Here is a 15,908-nt window from a genome sequence, read left to right as displayed (position 1 = left end):
CTTAAAAAAAGTAAAGAGTTCTATCAGGGCACTTGGATGCGCTGCAGTCTGAAGGAGTGGGAATTGTGTTCAGTGTTTTACAGGCCATAAGGAAGACAGTGTGTGACTGGGAAGCAGGTCATGAGCCATTCAATGACCCAGCTCTAAGGGGAGAGAAGGACCCCAAAAGTGGTTTTGACATCAAAGTCCCAAGACGTGCAGTGGGACCTTCCAGCACTCAGGTATTTTCCTGTCTGGTGGCTGTGGTATCTGTCAACAATTATTGCATGAGGTGTTTTCTTTCTGTCCTGAACTATTTTAAAATTACAGGTTTTATTGCGGTCTTTTTTTATGCTAAAATTCTACTCTGATTTATATTTGCAAAATTATATGCACTTAACCAAGATCCTCTGCTTGTAATTGCAGATTGCTGTAATTTTCTACTCTGATACATAATTTTTCCAAGCGTTCAATCTCTTTAATTTGATTTTCTGGGAACAAATATTTTCTCATTGAGCTCCTTATGTTTTTTAAATAATATTTTTGAACTATTTGAATTATTTCTTGCCTGACTCAAGTCTGACTTCTGTCTCTGGTATGGTTGGTAAAAACTTTTCTGAAGTCACACTATTCAGTAGATGTCTAGTAGTTTTAAAATATGTTTAAATTATAAATGAATATCTGTTAAAATATGGGAAAGAATATTACTTCTGACAAAATCCCTTGCAGTGTTCAGTAATGAATGATAAATCTGGTCCCTAGAATCTAATTTGTCTGCTGCTGCCACTAAAATGACATATTTCAGATGTTTTCTGTGGTAGTCATCAAAATTCCATACCTAGATGCTCATTCCTGTTACCTCCATATAGTTCTCTTTTTTTATTTCATTTGTGGATTTGTTTGGAGAGTGTATGGTCTGATATTCATAGCTCGTCTGAGAAACTGGGGTAAAAAATTCAAGGCAACTGTGGTTTGTGAAGACAATCTTTTAATACCTAAAATTTGTGGGAAAGAGAGCACATATGGTTAATAATTTTGGGTAATAAAACGTTGCTTAATTTGTGATAAAATTGGTTTTATGAAGATTTTGTTTTGATAATTGCAGAAAAATTGTTTTGATTTCTAATTTCCTGGGGTGAAAGAAAAGGTTAAATATCACTACCAGTTTGCTTCTCTGGTGCTTTGAGGGCTTTGCTTCACCTTTGCAACAGGCTGTTTAGAGTATGTGTTTCTATCTGCTTTTTCTGCTCTTGGGCTGGCACACTTGTCTCTCTGGGTAGACAGGAAGGCAAGAGGTCGAATATATCCATTTTAGATAGGTTTTCATGTGGCTCTAAAATGGCTGTGTATGAATGGGTAATTGGTGCTACCTGGAAATTTTTTCTGAATCGTTTGATAAGCTAATGGCTCCCTGAGCATCCTCTGAAATGAGCAGGAACTTTCTCTTTGCTTGAGGGAGCCCCAGATTGCAGTGATTATTCTGAACAACCTTTCTGTATGACCTCCTCTGCATGCTTACTGTGCTGCTTTTCATTTTTAACAAACTAACATGTTTTCTCTGCTTCTCTTTCCCGTTCCTTATTTACCCATGTGTTTTTATTAACGGATTCTCTTCCCCTGCCTGCCCCTGTCTGTTGGTTTTTAGCTCTTCATGGTTCGCACTATGACAGAGTCCTTAAACTCTGCTGAGCTGTTGAAGCAGCTCAAGTCTCTGGGATTGGAAAAGCTATTGCATGTGACACACAAGTTTCTGAGGCAGTCCTACATCTATCCGCCTCTTTTAAACTTTGGTGGTAAGACATTACTTATTACTTTCACTTTTTGTGGTGATGTGAACTGTTCCACTGCAAATGGTCTGCTGCTGATTGTCAGTGGAGGTCCCCTTGGCATGGGGTAGGCATTTGTGCTGGTGTGTAGGCTAGTGTTGCATCTGTTCCTCTTGCCTCAAAGGCTTTTGTCCACACAGTGCCAGTTTTCAGTTTGAAGTGGAGCAGTCGCTTAGTGATAGTAATTCTCAGTGTTGCTCAACTAATGTACCATGTGTATTTTCCTTTTTTCCCCTCCCCTTTCCACCGTAATTGTTTCCTTTAATGATACAGCTTTACATGGTGAGAACTATGTTAGAGTCCCTCATTGCTGACAAAAGTGGTTCCAAGAAAACCTTGAGAAGTAGCCTTGAGGGGCCCACCATATTGGACATAGAAAAATTCCATCGCGAGTCTTTCTTCTACACTCATTTGATAAATTTCAGTGGTAAGATATGTAGATGATCAGTGTCCAGCTTAGCATGTCCTAACACCTCTAACACGACCTGGAAAATGTTTCCGATTGCCTAAGTCAACTTAACCTTTGGTTTATATATCCAAAGCCTTGGTCTGTCCAAACTTTTTCTGAGATAGTACTTAGTATTGTCATGGGATTTTTATTTTGACTTGTTATACGTTTGTTTCTAATGCGTCAAATTTCATATTGTTGCCTCCCTTTTCTATTTTCTTTATGTATGTACTTATATAAACAATAAGCCTATACACACTGAAATTTTTTAAAGGAAGTAGTTTTTGTGTTTTGGGAGATTATTTTTGGTTGTTTTTGTTTTAAGTACAGAGGAAACAAATTCTCTGTTATGGTAAATTCGATGTCATTTCACTACTCTTACTATTCAGTTAATTGTAATCGGAAACATGCTGTCCTAAAGAATTCACCTACTGACATTGAGTGTACCTAGTCCTTGTCATCACCATGCTGTGTTGTCTTTCATTTTTGTTTTGCTGCTGGTCTCCTTTACCCTTGGAGAAGGGGGAGCCTGTTAATATCATAATGCTACTGGGGAATGGCACTGCAAAAGGTCTTCAGAAGGTCTTAGTGTAAAAAGTTCATTCCTGTTTTAGTTCACTAGCCTTTGGGAAAAGAAGGATGGTACCAAGTATTTTCTGGAGAGGTGGGAAGCACGCCTCTGCACCCTTGACAATGTCCTTAGAAACTTGTTTTAATCCCTACTTCATGTGTCTGTCTGTCATTTTCTGCCCATCTAATCAACAGGAACGTGTGGAGCAATTCAGTCCTCCATAGGGAAGGATGGTACTGGGAGTTCCAGTGCAAATTTGCTTCCTTCACTTGCTGCTTCCCAAATTCAACGTATGACTTTCTCAGCCCCCAAGTGAGAAATTGAACTAGAAATCCCTTTTTACTGGTGTACACAGTTTTTATGTTTACCTGATAGTCTCATCCACTTCCACTCCTTTTTTTTTTTCTATAAGAAGGCACCACTTTGGGGGCCAGTGAGGAGTTCAAAACTCATGGGCTTTACATTTTGAATTTGCTTTAGATTATTTGGCCTATGTACAGCTTTAGTGACTTGCACCTGCTTTTTTTGTTTTGCATTGCATCATCCGAATCACAGTTGTATTGTACCTGATGTATTTCAATAAGAAGTGTAATTCTCCCTTCTTTATTCTGAAAGAAACCCTGCAGCAATGCTGTGATCTGTCCCAGCTGTGGTTCAGGGAATTCTTCTTAGAGCTGACCATGGGCAGAAGAATCCAGTTTCCCATTGAGATGTCCATGCCTTGGATTTTGACGGATCATATTTTGGAGACAAAAGAGGCATCAATGATGGAGTAAGACCCACTTGTGTTCTTCCACTGGAATGATTATTCTTAATGATTGCCATTTCTTATTATAATGTTGCTGCTTTAATTGGTTTTAACAAGTAGTCATTAAGAAGGTATTCTAAACGTTAATAAACTTTTTGTCTTACATTTGCCCATTTTCAGATTCTATTAAGTTTTCTTTTTGAAGTGAGTAATTGAAATACTAAACCTTTCATACAGGTATCATTGCACCAGCCACTTATTTTGCTCCTTGAGTTCTCCTTATTCTTCAAAGATGTCAAACACAATGTATCATGGTAGAAGCCTAGTTCCATTTTGATGGACAGCTACATCTAGAAAACAAGTTTTGGACTTCAAATATATCTACACCTTTTCTTGAACCAGCTAATATTTTCTTAAAGGAAAAATTGTGATCTTTTTTATATAAACTAAAATAAAAATATCCTGTTTTCGTGAACCGCTTGTGGATTACAATATTGACTGGCTTACATCATCTTGACTGCACCATCTGAAAGAATCATAACTTTTATACACATGTAACTCTCGTGTTTTATTTTTTCTTTCAGGTATGTTCTGTATTCTTTGGACCTTTACAATGACAGTGCTCATTATGCACTTACCAAATTTAAGAAGCAGTTCCTCTATGATGAAATTGAGGCAGAGGTAACGTAACCTTACCTACTGGAGAAAAATAATCTGTACCTGAATGTGAAAATCATGCTAAAGGGCGAGGCCTTTGTAAGAGAACAGAAAAACTGAGAAGACAGATCAGAAGATGAGTAACTGGTTGGGTAATACGTTGTGAAGAAACCTGTAGACCTGTGCAAAAATGCGTCACATTAATGCTGAAAACTGTAGACCTGTGCAAAAATGCCTCACATTAATGCTGATAATTGAATGACATCTTCTCTTGTACTGGGAAATTTGGGTCTATTAATTTTCTTGACTATGTTTGATAAACAGTGGGAGGTCTTAGATAAGCTCTTTTTTTAATTTTAGGTATCTCTAAACATATGATATTTTTCTCCCCAAGGTAAACCTGTGTTTTGACCAATTTGTCTACAAGCTGGCAGACCAAATATTTGCATACTACAAGGCAATGGCTGGCAGGTAGCTATTCCTTCCACTATGAGAGCTTTTCTTCACACTATTCTGCTCTGCTTTGCTGTTTAATACACCTTAAGCATTTTCTTCCTTTCTTCATAGCCTCCTTCTGGATAAACGGCTGCGTTCAGAGTGCAAGAACCAGGGAGCAACCATTCAGCTGCTGCAGTCCAACCGCTACGAGACACTACTGAAACAGAGACATGTTCAAGTGAGTTAACTCCTACCATGTTGTATTTGAGTTGCTTGGCAACTTTCCAGTGGTGTTGATTTACGTAGGGAGACAACACTCATTTTGTGCTTCATGTTCTGTCATCTTAGTAGCATAGCTGAACATTTGAGATCTGCTTTGTTGTTGCATGAAGGTGTAAATTAAGAAAATAACCTTAAAAGATCCCATTTTAATGCAAATGTCTGTTGCAGTTAAGAAAACATGAGCCAAATAGGAATGCCATGGGTGGTAGCGTTGTCTTCTTAGTAATGTCTTTCACCAGTGTTCACTGTGTTGTTGGCACAATGTTGTGGAAGCATAAAGTGCTGATATAAGTACTTTAATGTAGATGCAATGTGTACTTTTACTTCTTTTTGTGAAAATTGGGATGCAAATTTTAGTACCACATTTGCTCATGAATGTATAAATTTTGTTCATCTGCTTTGTTTCAGTGTGTTTGGGATGCAAGCTCCCAAAGTGAGAGTCTGTTCATCTGTGGACTCTCATAATCCTTGTACAGTTTGTCTTGTAACCTGACTGTCAGTTTGAAACCTCACAGCATGTTTCCCTTTAGCTCCTTGGCAGGTCCATAGACCTGAACCGGCTGATCACTCAGCGCATTTCGGCAGCCATGTACAGGTCGATGGAACTGGCCATCGGCAGATTTGAGAGCGAGGATTTGACTTCTATTGTGGTGAGTATTGTGTTGTGTTGCTGTTTTGCCAGATCACTGACACAGCAGTTGAGGTGAAGCAACCCCAAACCTATTGCAGCTGAGGGCCTTGGGAATAAAGTGTAAAGAAGGCATGTACTCAGAGCTGTGAGAAAAAAAGGAAGGCAATCACCTTGTGACTTAAATTTTTGTAAGACCCCGCTTCTGCCCATGCTTATAAATTGCAGATCAAAAAATCAGCCTTGTGCTTGGTAGAATCAAAAGGCATTTATTTACTCAGGCAGCTTGGTTTTGTAGCATGACAAAAATATTTTTTTTGTGGAGGAATGAGATCTGACTTGTGCCTATGGAAGAAGAGCATCTGTACAATATTGAGGTGCCCTTTTGAGTTAGTTTCCTGATTAAAATGCTAAAAACCAAATTTTATTTCAAGAGAGCGTGAATTTGACAAGTAAACATGCAGTCAGAAAGAAAAATACCAGGCACTCAGATCTGCTGGAATGAAAAATAAATTAAAAGCTGTGCAAAAGAGTTTACCATTTTTTCAGTAATAAGATTTTTACGGTGACATTTTGTCATGCAGTCAAATACCTTGGTTTAGTTTTGTTCTTTACTGAAATCAAATACTGAGGCCATAGAGCCTCTTGACTTCTGGATGCTTGGTTTTCCAACTTAGAGTTATTGAAATGTAGTTTTTCTTTGCTATGTGCAGTACACTCTTAGTGGCTAAGTGAACAGAAACCATCAGTTGTGCATTCCTTCGGTCACAGGTTGTGTTTTGGAGGTTTTTTGGTTTTTTTTTTTTAATGTAAAATATTTTCTGTTGAAAACTGTTTGGTTTCCTCGGCAAGAAACTGACCCTAATAGATTAAGTAATCTGTAATTACTGCTTTTTTTCAAGCACAATAAATTAAATTAAGGTATTTACAAGACTGAGCTATTTTTTTCTCCTCAGACTGGATTTTTGTAATAATAATCAGAGTGTTTTTTTTTTTCTTGAACTAACTTGCTCACAGGTTTAAAACTCCTTTGAAATATGGAACACTTAAATCAGAGAGCAGCCTTTGGGAAGACGACCAGTAGTTTCACACACAGCTAGAAAAAAGACACTGGATATTTCTTCAGTAGTTCATTGCATAATAATCTTTTAAAGCAGTGCCTGAATTTTTTGGAAGTAGAGATTGTGTTATTTTTGGTGTTTTCAGTGTCTGACGTCAGATATGAAGATTTTGTTTTTTGTTAATTTTAAAGAAATTACCAGAAAAGATACTAGCAATTTCTTGTGAAGAGGAAAAATGTTATAACATGCAGTACTCATATATAGTTATGTAGCCTGCAGCTAGTGGTTTTGTGGGCACAAAAACCTTCACAACATTTGTAAATGTTTGATCTGGTCTTTCATTGCATCTTAGTACATACTGGAGTAGAACATGAGAAGGATGGTAAATGTGATGTTATTCCTAACATTACCACTACAATAGTTAGTTCTCCAGTTACTCTAGTGGTGAAATGACATTGTGATTGCTTGTAAAGTAGGAAATACAGAAAGGTGCTTTTGGCCTATGTCTGACCCCATTTAAATGTTGGGGTTTTAAGTTCAGTTTTGTTAAGTGGAGGAGGTGTTGTTACAGATCTGTGTTTGAGACCCCTCTGCATCTGAATACCCTTAAAGTCTCAGAAGGTTTAAGAAACAATCCCAAGAGTACTGATTCTTTCCAGTCCTTATTGTTAGAGACTGGGGGAGAGTCAACTGTACATTTTGTCTTCTTTCTAGTCTTCTCTTCCCTCAAGGTTATTTATGTACTTTGTTCATTGCCTCCACTTTATTAAGTGCATCATTCTCTTTCTTTCCTCTTGTGTTTTGTAGGAGCTGGATGGCTTGATAGAGATAAACAAAATGACTCACAAGCTTCTGAGTAGGTATATGACCTTGGATAGCTTTGATGCCATGTTCAGAGAAGCCAACCACAATGTTTCAGCCCCTTACGGCAGAATCACTCTTCATGTCTTTTGGGAACTCAATTATGATTTCCTTCCAAACTACTGCTACAATGGATCCACTAACAGGTTAGCAAGGCAGCTTTTTTATTTGCAGCTTTTTATTTATTCTACCACCCTCCTGCAGCTTCCTTCCTAGCAAGTGCTGACAAGTTCATCTCCATTCATTTAGTGTTTTCCTTTTCTAATGCTTTACTTGAAATGCGGCAGGATGAGTCATTTTAACAAGTACTGTTAAATGTATGAAAGCCTGTTATTTGTCCACAATAGAAGGCAAATGGAACCACGGCGTCCAAATTCTGACATTTTGATGACGTAGTTATGATATGCTGAAAAACAGAGTGTGTCAGAACACTGCTAAGTGCATATCAGGAGGGTATTTTGAAACAGGATCTTCAAGTGTGAGATGACAGAAATAAAATTATATTCCTGATTCTGTGCTAATGTGAAGAAAAAGATTTTCTCCTGGAGACAGAAAGAGTTGAGTATTCACTGCAAACTGCAATTGCAGCCTTTAAAGAGAGTGAGTAATGGAAATAGAAAGAGGAAGGTAGGTTCTAAGGTTTGAATGGGGGAAGCACAGTGTTCAAGATTTTGCATATCTGTGCTTCCTGCTCGTATGCTGTTTTTGGAATTTGTGTTACTTTTAGTCTTTACTCAGGTTTTGGTTAAAGCCCCATGAAGTGACAGTAAAGTGATAGTGAATATTGAACTGTAGGAAGAGGAGGAAGCCTGTTCTCATCTTTTACTGTCTCCTTGGAGAGCTTTCCTTGTCTGACATGTTCTGTGATGGTTATGTTGTATTTTAGATCCAAGATTCTGTCTGCAAAGGAAAAAAAAAAAAAGGGTGGTTTTTTTGTGGTTAAGTTTTACCCAAGAAACTTCTGTTACAGGAATCTGTTTGCACAGGAAAAGTCAAATGTATTTCTGAGGGCGCTTCTGGCAGTTGATATGTCTGGAGATCAGTATTGGAATATTCAGTGTGCTGTATTAAGACTCAAATAAGCATAATATTAAGAGAAATCTTGATGAAATGCTGCTTCTCTGCCTGTCAGCTTTATTGAAAGACATTCAATAGCTCCTATATGTTTAGTCTGTGTTCATCCTGGCTACAAGGGCTGACATAGTGCAGACCACAGCACTTGGGAAACAAGTGTGAGGTGCCAAAGGACGTTAGCAGGATCCTGTAGCACTGTTGCTTGTCTGTTTTTAAAATCTGTACACAAGAATTGAGTTAGGCTCAGCCTGTTGGGTAATTAATTCAGGATAATTAATTTAAGATATATTAAAGGGAGCCAGATCTTAGGCAGTATGTGTGCCATGTGTCTGATTTCCTCAAAGAAGTGCTTTGGTTTCAGTTGAAAGCAGCAGTGTGGAGAGAATTAATGTATGTGTTGCACATGCTGTACAATGCCCTTTGATATTTTTGGTGAGAGAGGGAACAGGCAGTTTTTAGCCTTTTTATAGTCCTTAAGCATGTTCATTACTGCCCTGCTGTTCGCATGAACTTTAAATTGATTGGCTCTCACTGCAGTCAAGTGTACGGGTTATTGAGTGCAAACACAGGAGTACACAGTGAGGAGCTGTGTGAGAGCTGCTGGTTTAACGCTTGACTCTTGATAGGTAATGTCTTGCATGAAGGTTATGTGTAAACAGGGGAAGAGAAGTACCAATTAAAGGCTGAAAGAAAGAGGAATAATCAAGATGAAAGCAGAGAGTTTACTTGGTGTTGTGAGGGGCTGGAGGCAGAGTTCCCAGAGAATCTGTCATACCTGTGACTTATCTTCTTTTAACTTGACAGCTTGGCATAAGGGTTCTTCTTTTAAAGTTAGTGTTTTGGTTACATTATTATGTTTCCAATACTCTTTTTCCCAAGAATGGTTGAATGTGATAACTACATACATGTGTAAAAGAGTTCAACTACTTAGGAACCCTGCAAGTTTAGTTCAAAAGCTAAATCTCTTCATGCAGAAATGCTGAAACACATTGCATGTTTTATTATTTGGGACTTAGGAATTTTTTTTTATATCTGATAATGTACTGAGATTAAAAAGTGAAGCTGCTATTAAAAGATTTAGCAATTTAATAATTGGAGTTGCCATTTATCTGAAATTTAGTCTCATTAATGCTAGCCAGCTGCACAGACTCAGGGACAACAGTTTGTGGAGAAGGAAGGGGGAGATGAGTGAGGGGACCTTTGCAGACGGGCCTTAGCAGGGAAATCCAATATTTTTAATACAGCTGTTAGCCATTATGAAAGAAATAAAACAAACCTTTGGATAGTGCACAAGCATATGAACTGCAGGTGAGGTCTAAGTTGTCTCTAGTCCAGTATCCTGATGCTGTCAGCAGCCATAAAGGGGCTGAATATGAAAACATGAGAGGCTTGAGCTGATATATTCTCCCCAGAACCTGCCAGCCTCTAGCAATGATTAGATGTTTCTGTAAAACAAAAATGGTGTGATGTTAGTGCATTCATAGCCTTTTACAGAGGTATTTATCTTTCCCCATTTTTTTGTCCCATCCCTTTTATAAAGCTATGTGAGGCTTTGGCATTCATTATGTACTCCAGTGAGACGTCTGCAGTGAAGCTTGTGCTGCATCTCTTTTAGATGCTCTCAGGCTATTGTCCACCAGTTCTTGTACTGAAAGTGGCCATAAACAGGTGTCTCCCATTGTTGTCTTTTCTACGGTGCCTGGGATTGTTTTTCAAGAGCCCTCTTTCACGCTGACCCTCAGTTGCATGTCATTTCAAGCCAAGTCTTTCCACATCAGGAATATTTGTCATGCATCTGAACTTTTTCCTTGTGAAATTAGGTTACCTAGATTCAAATGACTCAAATACAACTTCCACATTTTTGTTCTTTGTTCCTTTCCACTGTCTGTAGTGTCCCTTTTTCTGCCTTATTTTCTTTACTGTTTCTAAGTTGGTCTTTTCCTTCCTTGACAGCTTGTTTTGTATTAAGGCCTAATAGAGGAGCAAGTGTGAGACAGACTTTTATTTATTTGAATGAAACATTTTCTGTGCTTTCTTGACACAAATGATACAAGCTTTTGGAGACAGTAGTCAAACTAGTAGCTCCATCTCCTTTAACACATTACCTAAATCTGTGTTCTCTAGTATAAATTCATGTGTATAGCACTCTTCCAAATACAGTATGACATGTTTTTTCCAAGGATACAGATTTGTCACAGAAGGAACAAAAAGACCAGCTTTTTATTTTTCACTTTTCCTGACTGCCTCTCCTGCTTCCTTTTGTGAGCTCTCTCTCATACTGCTTTTGAGACTGGTTTTCACAAGAGAACAGCTGTGTCTTTTTGCGTTACATATACTCTGACAGTCACTGTTCAGAAAAATTTTCAGCCCTTGCAAATAGTACTGGAGCAAACCTGAAAAGTAGCAGTGAAAACCATCTAGTTTCTGCTACAAAGAGCCAAATGGTGCAGGGATATAGACTCATGCAAAGCAGGGGTGACTGTAGTCAACTCCCTTTCCCCTTCTTAAAAAGTCTTTCTGCCAAAGTCTTTCTGCCAAAAAGAAAAGCGACAGCAATGGATTGGCAGATCTGTTACTCTCTTATGCACTGTTTTCCTTGCTGTTTCCTCTGTTCTCTCCATCCTGGCATCTGTGTTTAAGAAGGGTGAGTCAGATCTAGTGTTCACTGAGAGGAGGTGTAGGGCTACTGTTAACTCTGCTAGACAGGACAAACTAATTTGAAAATGCTGGAAGCAAAAAGCATTTTTACCAGTTATACAGGGAAGTGCAGGAGAACGCTTTCTGTAGGAGCAGGGAAGGAAGACTGTCGTATCTTCTTATTTTGAAGGTGAAGCTCAGAAAGTTTATGAATGAGGTTTGTCTGACTGGTGCCTGCAAGGCAGCAGGCTCATTGACTAAAGCAGTCTCTTTCAGTTGTCTCCTTAAAGAGATTATAGTAATTAAAATCACAGAATCATTTAGTTTAATTTGTGAAGTGCTCACTATGAGCTCCTTCCTGGTAGGTATCACAGAAAAATTAATATTAAATTATTTGATCTCTAAAATACTTAGTTTGGGGGCTCATGTTGTCCACTAGTAATTCACTTGCAAAGCTTTGGTAAGCCAGAAGGCTTTTCATCTGCTTAATCTACTTTGACTGCTTACAACCTGTTCTGATTAAAATGGATAAATTGCTGTGAGATCATCAACACTGATTAAAAATGAAACTGATTATCTTGGAGTATGCTGAAACCTGTATCCAATCAGTATTTTACTTTCAGGAGAAAGTGAAAGTTTGCTTAGCTTTAGCTTTGATATTCAAAGAGATGTTCCTCTTTCTTGAAGGAGGAGAAGGAGGAAGCAGAATGTCAGAAAGAAAGCACACACACAGACATTGAAGAAGTGTGAAGAACTGTAGATGATGCTGAGCTGTAAGGTTTTCATGTAGCCCTTAGCTTTTAGGGAAGAAGTTTCTAATACTTACCTGAATGATATGTTGGGATTAGTCACATACCTTCTAGAATGATGAACTCTTTAGGCTGCTTTAGCCTCAATCTTAGATGTTGCCTCTCCGTAATTTAACAAGTGATTGTCATCTTTTGCTCGTTTTTTTACTCTTTTTCTTCCTCTCTTGGCCATTTCACCCAAGAAAATATAAGCAAGTGTGTTTGCTTCAAGTCTTTAAGAAAACTTTAAGACTATTTTGCTACTATTCTGAAGCATTGGAGATGGAGAAACCTTCAAGCATGCAGAGAACGCTGGTAAACATATAAGAGTTACTTGAGCATTTACTTGCACTGACTGGTTTTCTCCCAGGCACTAATTACATTGTAATTGAGATATATACACACAATAACTTTTTGAAAAGTCTAAGAATTACAGTTACAGCTTCCAGAGTTATGGGATGTGCCCACTTAAATGTTACTTGGAGTAAAAATACTCCTTGCCTTGTGAGTATTTTAATTTAGTGGTAACAAATTTTCGCTCCCCAAATACCTTTGCACTCTGAAACCCAGTCTTATCTCAAATGATATAATATCTCTTTTGATTTAATTTTAGACATTCTCTTAGGGCTTGAAAATTGATGTCAGTTTAAAAAGGAATGGGATTTAGAGAGAAAAAAGGGGCAATAATCACTGGCACTGTCGTATGTTGCAGATTACTTTGAATTCCATCAAATGTTTACATTATCTCTGGTAAACTCATTAATGAAGTATCTGCAGAATACAGATTCAAGTAATCGCTCTCAAAAGAGAGTTTTCAGTTTCTATGTGAGAGACAAAGGGAAGAAACTTGTAAACTGAGGAAATGTGAATGTAAGGAGATCTAAATAAAATATGTATATAGTATCAAAAATAATGCATATAAATAATGTATTTTTCCTCAAAAGCTCTAAATGCAAACTCCTTCTGGAGGACAACAAGTACAAGTATTTTTGGGAAGAGTGGCTAAACTGTGTATGAACAAGTAGCTGTACCTATTTTTGAGAAGGTTAAAAATGCAGAAAATACTGTTCTAAAGTTACAGATTCTCACAAGAATGATTCTGAAATAAAACACAGTGGAAGTAATTGTAAGCAACATAGTGCAGTTTTTATTGGTCTGGGTGAAACAATTTTTGATTAACATGGCTGTTTTTGTTTTTAGCTAGAAGATGGACATGTTAAAAACAGAATGCCTCTGTTCTTTCTAGGAATAATTAGTAATGAATAATTAATTTTGTGTGCTGATGAAATGTAAATACTTTAAACAAAAAAAGATCAAGATACAATTATATCATATGATCTTATAATGTAAGGCAAGTTTTCTTTCCTGAAACATTTTCTTGGATACATTTGTTTTGCTCAGGTATCACTCAGACCAGCCTGATATTATACAACCCATTTGATGTACGCTTCTTAAATAGCTATTTTCCTTCTTTGCTCGGCATATTCAGCTTTGCACCATTTATAAATAAATACTTTTTAATCAAGGTAAAAAAGAAAGTAGCCATCCAGCTTGTAAACACACATCTCCCAATAATTTTCCTCTGTTTAGTGAAGTTAAGCAGAATCAGAGTTGTAGCAGATATTGATTTATTCTTCCTGCACTAAAACTGTGGTGCTGCCAAATGTACATTATAGTTAACAAGGGGGAAGATTTGTGCTGCTTGTTCACAAGAAGACTGGAAATGGTGACTCTGGTGCCCTCAGTTGTGAGTGGGATGGCTGATCCTGTGTTTGGCAGTGCTCCCTATCTTTGTAGTTCTCTTGCCATCCTCTTAACGTTATACAAAGGTGAAGCTAAGCGTGATTTCTGTTGGTACGTGGCTCACACTGAAGTATGATCAAACTTTTGAAACACTGATTCTGCTGTGAGGATTATACCTTTCATCATGACTTTTTTTAAAGCTAACAGTTTATCATATTTCTCCTGATGTGAATTTTGGGGGAAAAAAGCTCCGAAACATTAAACAGAAATGTCATGTTCTTCTTTGAAGGTGTACTTCTTTCTCAAGGACTTCATTTTGCAAGCACAGGGTGTTTCCTTATGCCCTGTGAGAGGCTATTGCAACTTTGTTAGTTACTTCCCTATTTGCTGGCCTGGGCTAGAGTAGAGGTGAGGAATATTTTTAGATCCCACACCATGGGAAGAACCGCAATTGTTGAACTGCAGTATGATTTGTGCCCATGCTTTTGGGCAATTCAGGCTGTGTGCTTCCCCAGTTTCTACTAGGGCTGAAAGGCTGCTGGTCTGGCTTTGATTGTATATGCAGACAAAAGCAGTCTTCTACAGGGTAGGGTGCATTAAGTGCACACCTGCTCACCCAAGTATTAATAATAATAAATAATTCTTGTTTTTATTTTTATATAGATTTGTTCGGACTGTGCTGCCATTTTCTCAGGAGTTTCAGCGTGATAAGCAGCCTAATGCACAGCCACAGTATCTCTATGGATCAAAGGTTGGACTTAATTCCCTTTATCATTATGGTTTGCTAATGTTTAAAGGTATCTTTTAAAAATATGGCATATAAAAGTATTAGAAATGGACTGAAATACCTTTTGTGTGTATTTTAAATGGAACGTACTTTTTTTAAGACTTTGCTGGGAAGTTCAGCCAAAGTGCAGTTGAGTAGTCTGATGGTTAGTCTTCTCTGATAAAGCAAAAAATAAGCCCTTCTCTCAACCACCTTGTATTGTTCAGTTGCTTACAGTGGCAAAACAAACTCAGAGTAAAGATTAATTACTCGTCTGGTGAAGTGAAAACAAGAGCCCACCTTGGGTGCAGCTCTCCCTTCTTCCAGTGACGAAGACTGTGATGACATAAGAAAAGGGAATAGATATGAAAACCTGCTTCAGATATTATCTGACTTAAAAGGAATATAGATTAGAACCATCTTAAACTATCAGATACCAAACTACTTCAATTATTTTTTTAAAAATGTAGCATTTCTTTGGCATCCACAACCCAAGAGCCACAAACTCATTGTGGTGAGCGTGGTGTCTTGGCCATCTCATCTCTGTATTAGCACCATGTTTCTTGCTTTGCAGTTAGGTGGGCTGGGAAGGTTTATGCAAGTTTTCAATACAAGGGTATGTGATGTGCAGTCACATACTCTGTCCCTGTGGCAATCCCCAGTGCTGAGGTTGGAAAGGAGCTTGTGCGGGTGACAAGTTGGAAGAGTACTTGGCACAAGGGAATGGCTGTGGGCTACCCAAGTGAGGAAAGTTAGCCTGTACACACAGGACCAATGCTGTGCTCATGTGTGATAGATTTGTTCTCCCTGATCACTGCAGATTTATTTTCTTCAGAATTATTTGCTGATTCTTAATGACAGTTAAAGATATAGTGCATTAACATATTTGTGTTTTTAGTATCTAGTCAGAAATACTGATCTACTTCATACAGCAGTAAAAAACAGTGCTATCTTCAGCAAATAATTTGAGACTATATGACAAGATGTCACTCTAAATTTTTCAATGTTTTATTGAATATCAGGGTGGCAAGCTGAAGCATGGAAAAGAGAAATGAAAATATAAGGATTAAATCAGAGGATGGACAATAAAAATATTAAAATTATTTATTATTATTTACAATTATTTAAAATATGTACTCAATTATATGTCTAATTTATACAAGTGTTCTCTAAGTGTTATGGGTGGCTACTCTCAATATCTGCCTCCTACTTAAACATGAACAGAATTAGTCCTTGTCTTACTTTCTGCACATCATATCATAGTTGTATGGTGCAATTTCAACCCAGTAATCTAGGTTTTGAGGTATTTCAGGAGTTACAAATTTCAGAGCTAAAATATCTGCTGCATTTGTAAAACTTTCATGCCTTGAAAATGTAAAGGAGGTGGAAAAGGATTCACAT

General features: G+C 37.7%; 1 protein-coding gene across 2 annotated transcripts in view; it reads left to right on the top strand.

Annotated features, from left to right (window-relative positions):
* The window catches only part of CYFIP1 (cytoplasmic FMR1 interacting protein 1), a 74,911-nt gene that overhangs the window by 32,983 nt on the left and 26,020 nt on the right, over nt 1–15,908 (top strand). Inside the window, exons 15-23 of one of the 2 annotated variants that reach the window (XM_005516509.3) lie at nt 74–221; nt 2,079–2,232; nt 3,440–3,596; nt 4,157–4,253; nt 4,624–4,700; nt 4,797–4,905; nt 5,480–5,599; nt 7,446–7,645; nt 14,405–14,492. In XM_005516509.3, coding sequence (XP_005516566.1) covers nt 74–221; nt 2,079–2,232; nt 3,440–3,596; nt 4,157–4,253; nt 4,624–4,700; nt 4,797–4,905; nt 5,480–5,599; nt 7,446–7,645; nt 14,405–14,492 — 1,150 coding nt within the window. Of the gene's footprint in view, nt 1–73; nt 222–1,624; nt 1,773–2,078; nt 2,233–3,439; nt 3,597–4,156; nt 4,254–4,623; nt 4,701–4,796; nt 4,906–5,479; nt 5,600–7,445; nt 7,646–14,404; nt 14,493–15,908 lie in introns of both variants that reach the window. The other variant, XM_014250331.2, reaches the window with a different exon arrangement.

The sequence above is a fragment of the Pseudopodoces humilis genome, chromosome 2 (genome assembly GCF_049639895.1).
Source record: "Pseudopodoces humilis isolate 2021_Gansu_Grassland_sample_001 chromosome 2, ASM4963989v1, whole genome shotgun sequence".
Lineage (NCBI taxonomy): Eukaryota > Metazoa > Chordata > Aves > Passeriformes > Paridae > Pseudopodoces > Pseudopodoces humilis.
Note: the sequence above shows the minus strand (reverse complement) of the source record. Positions and strands in the feature narration are given on the sequence as shown.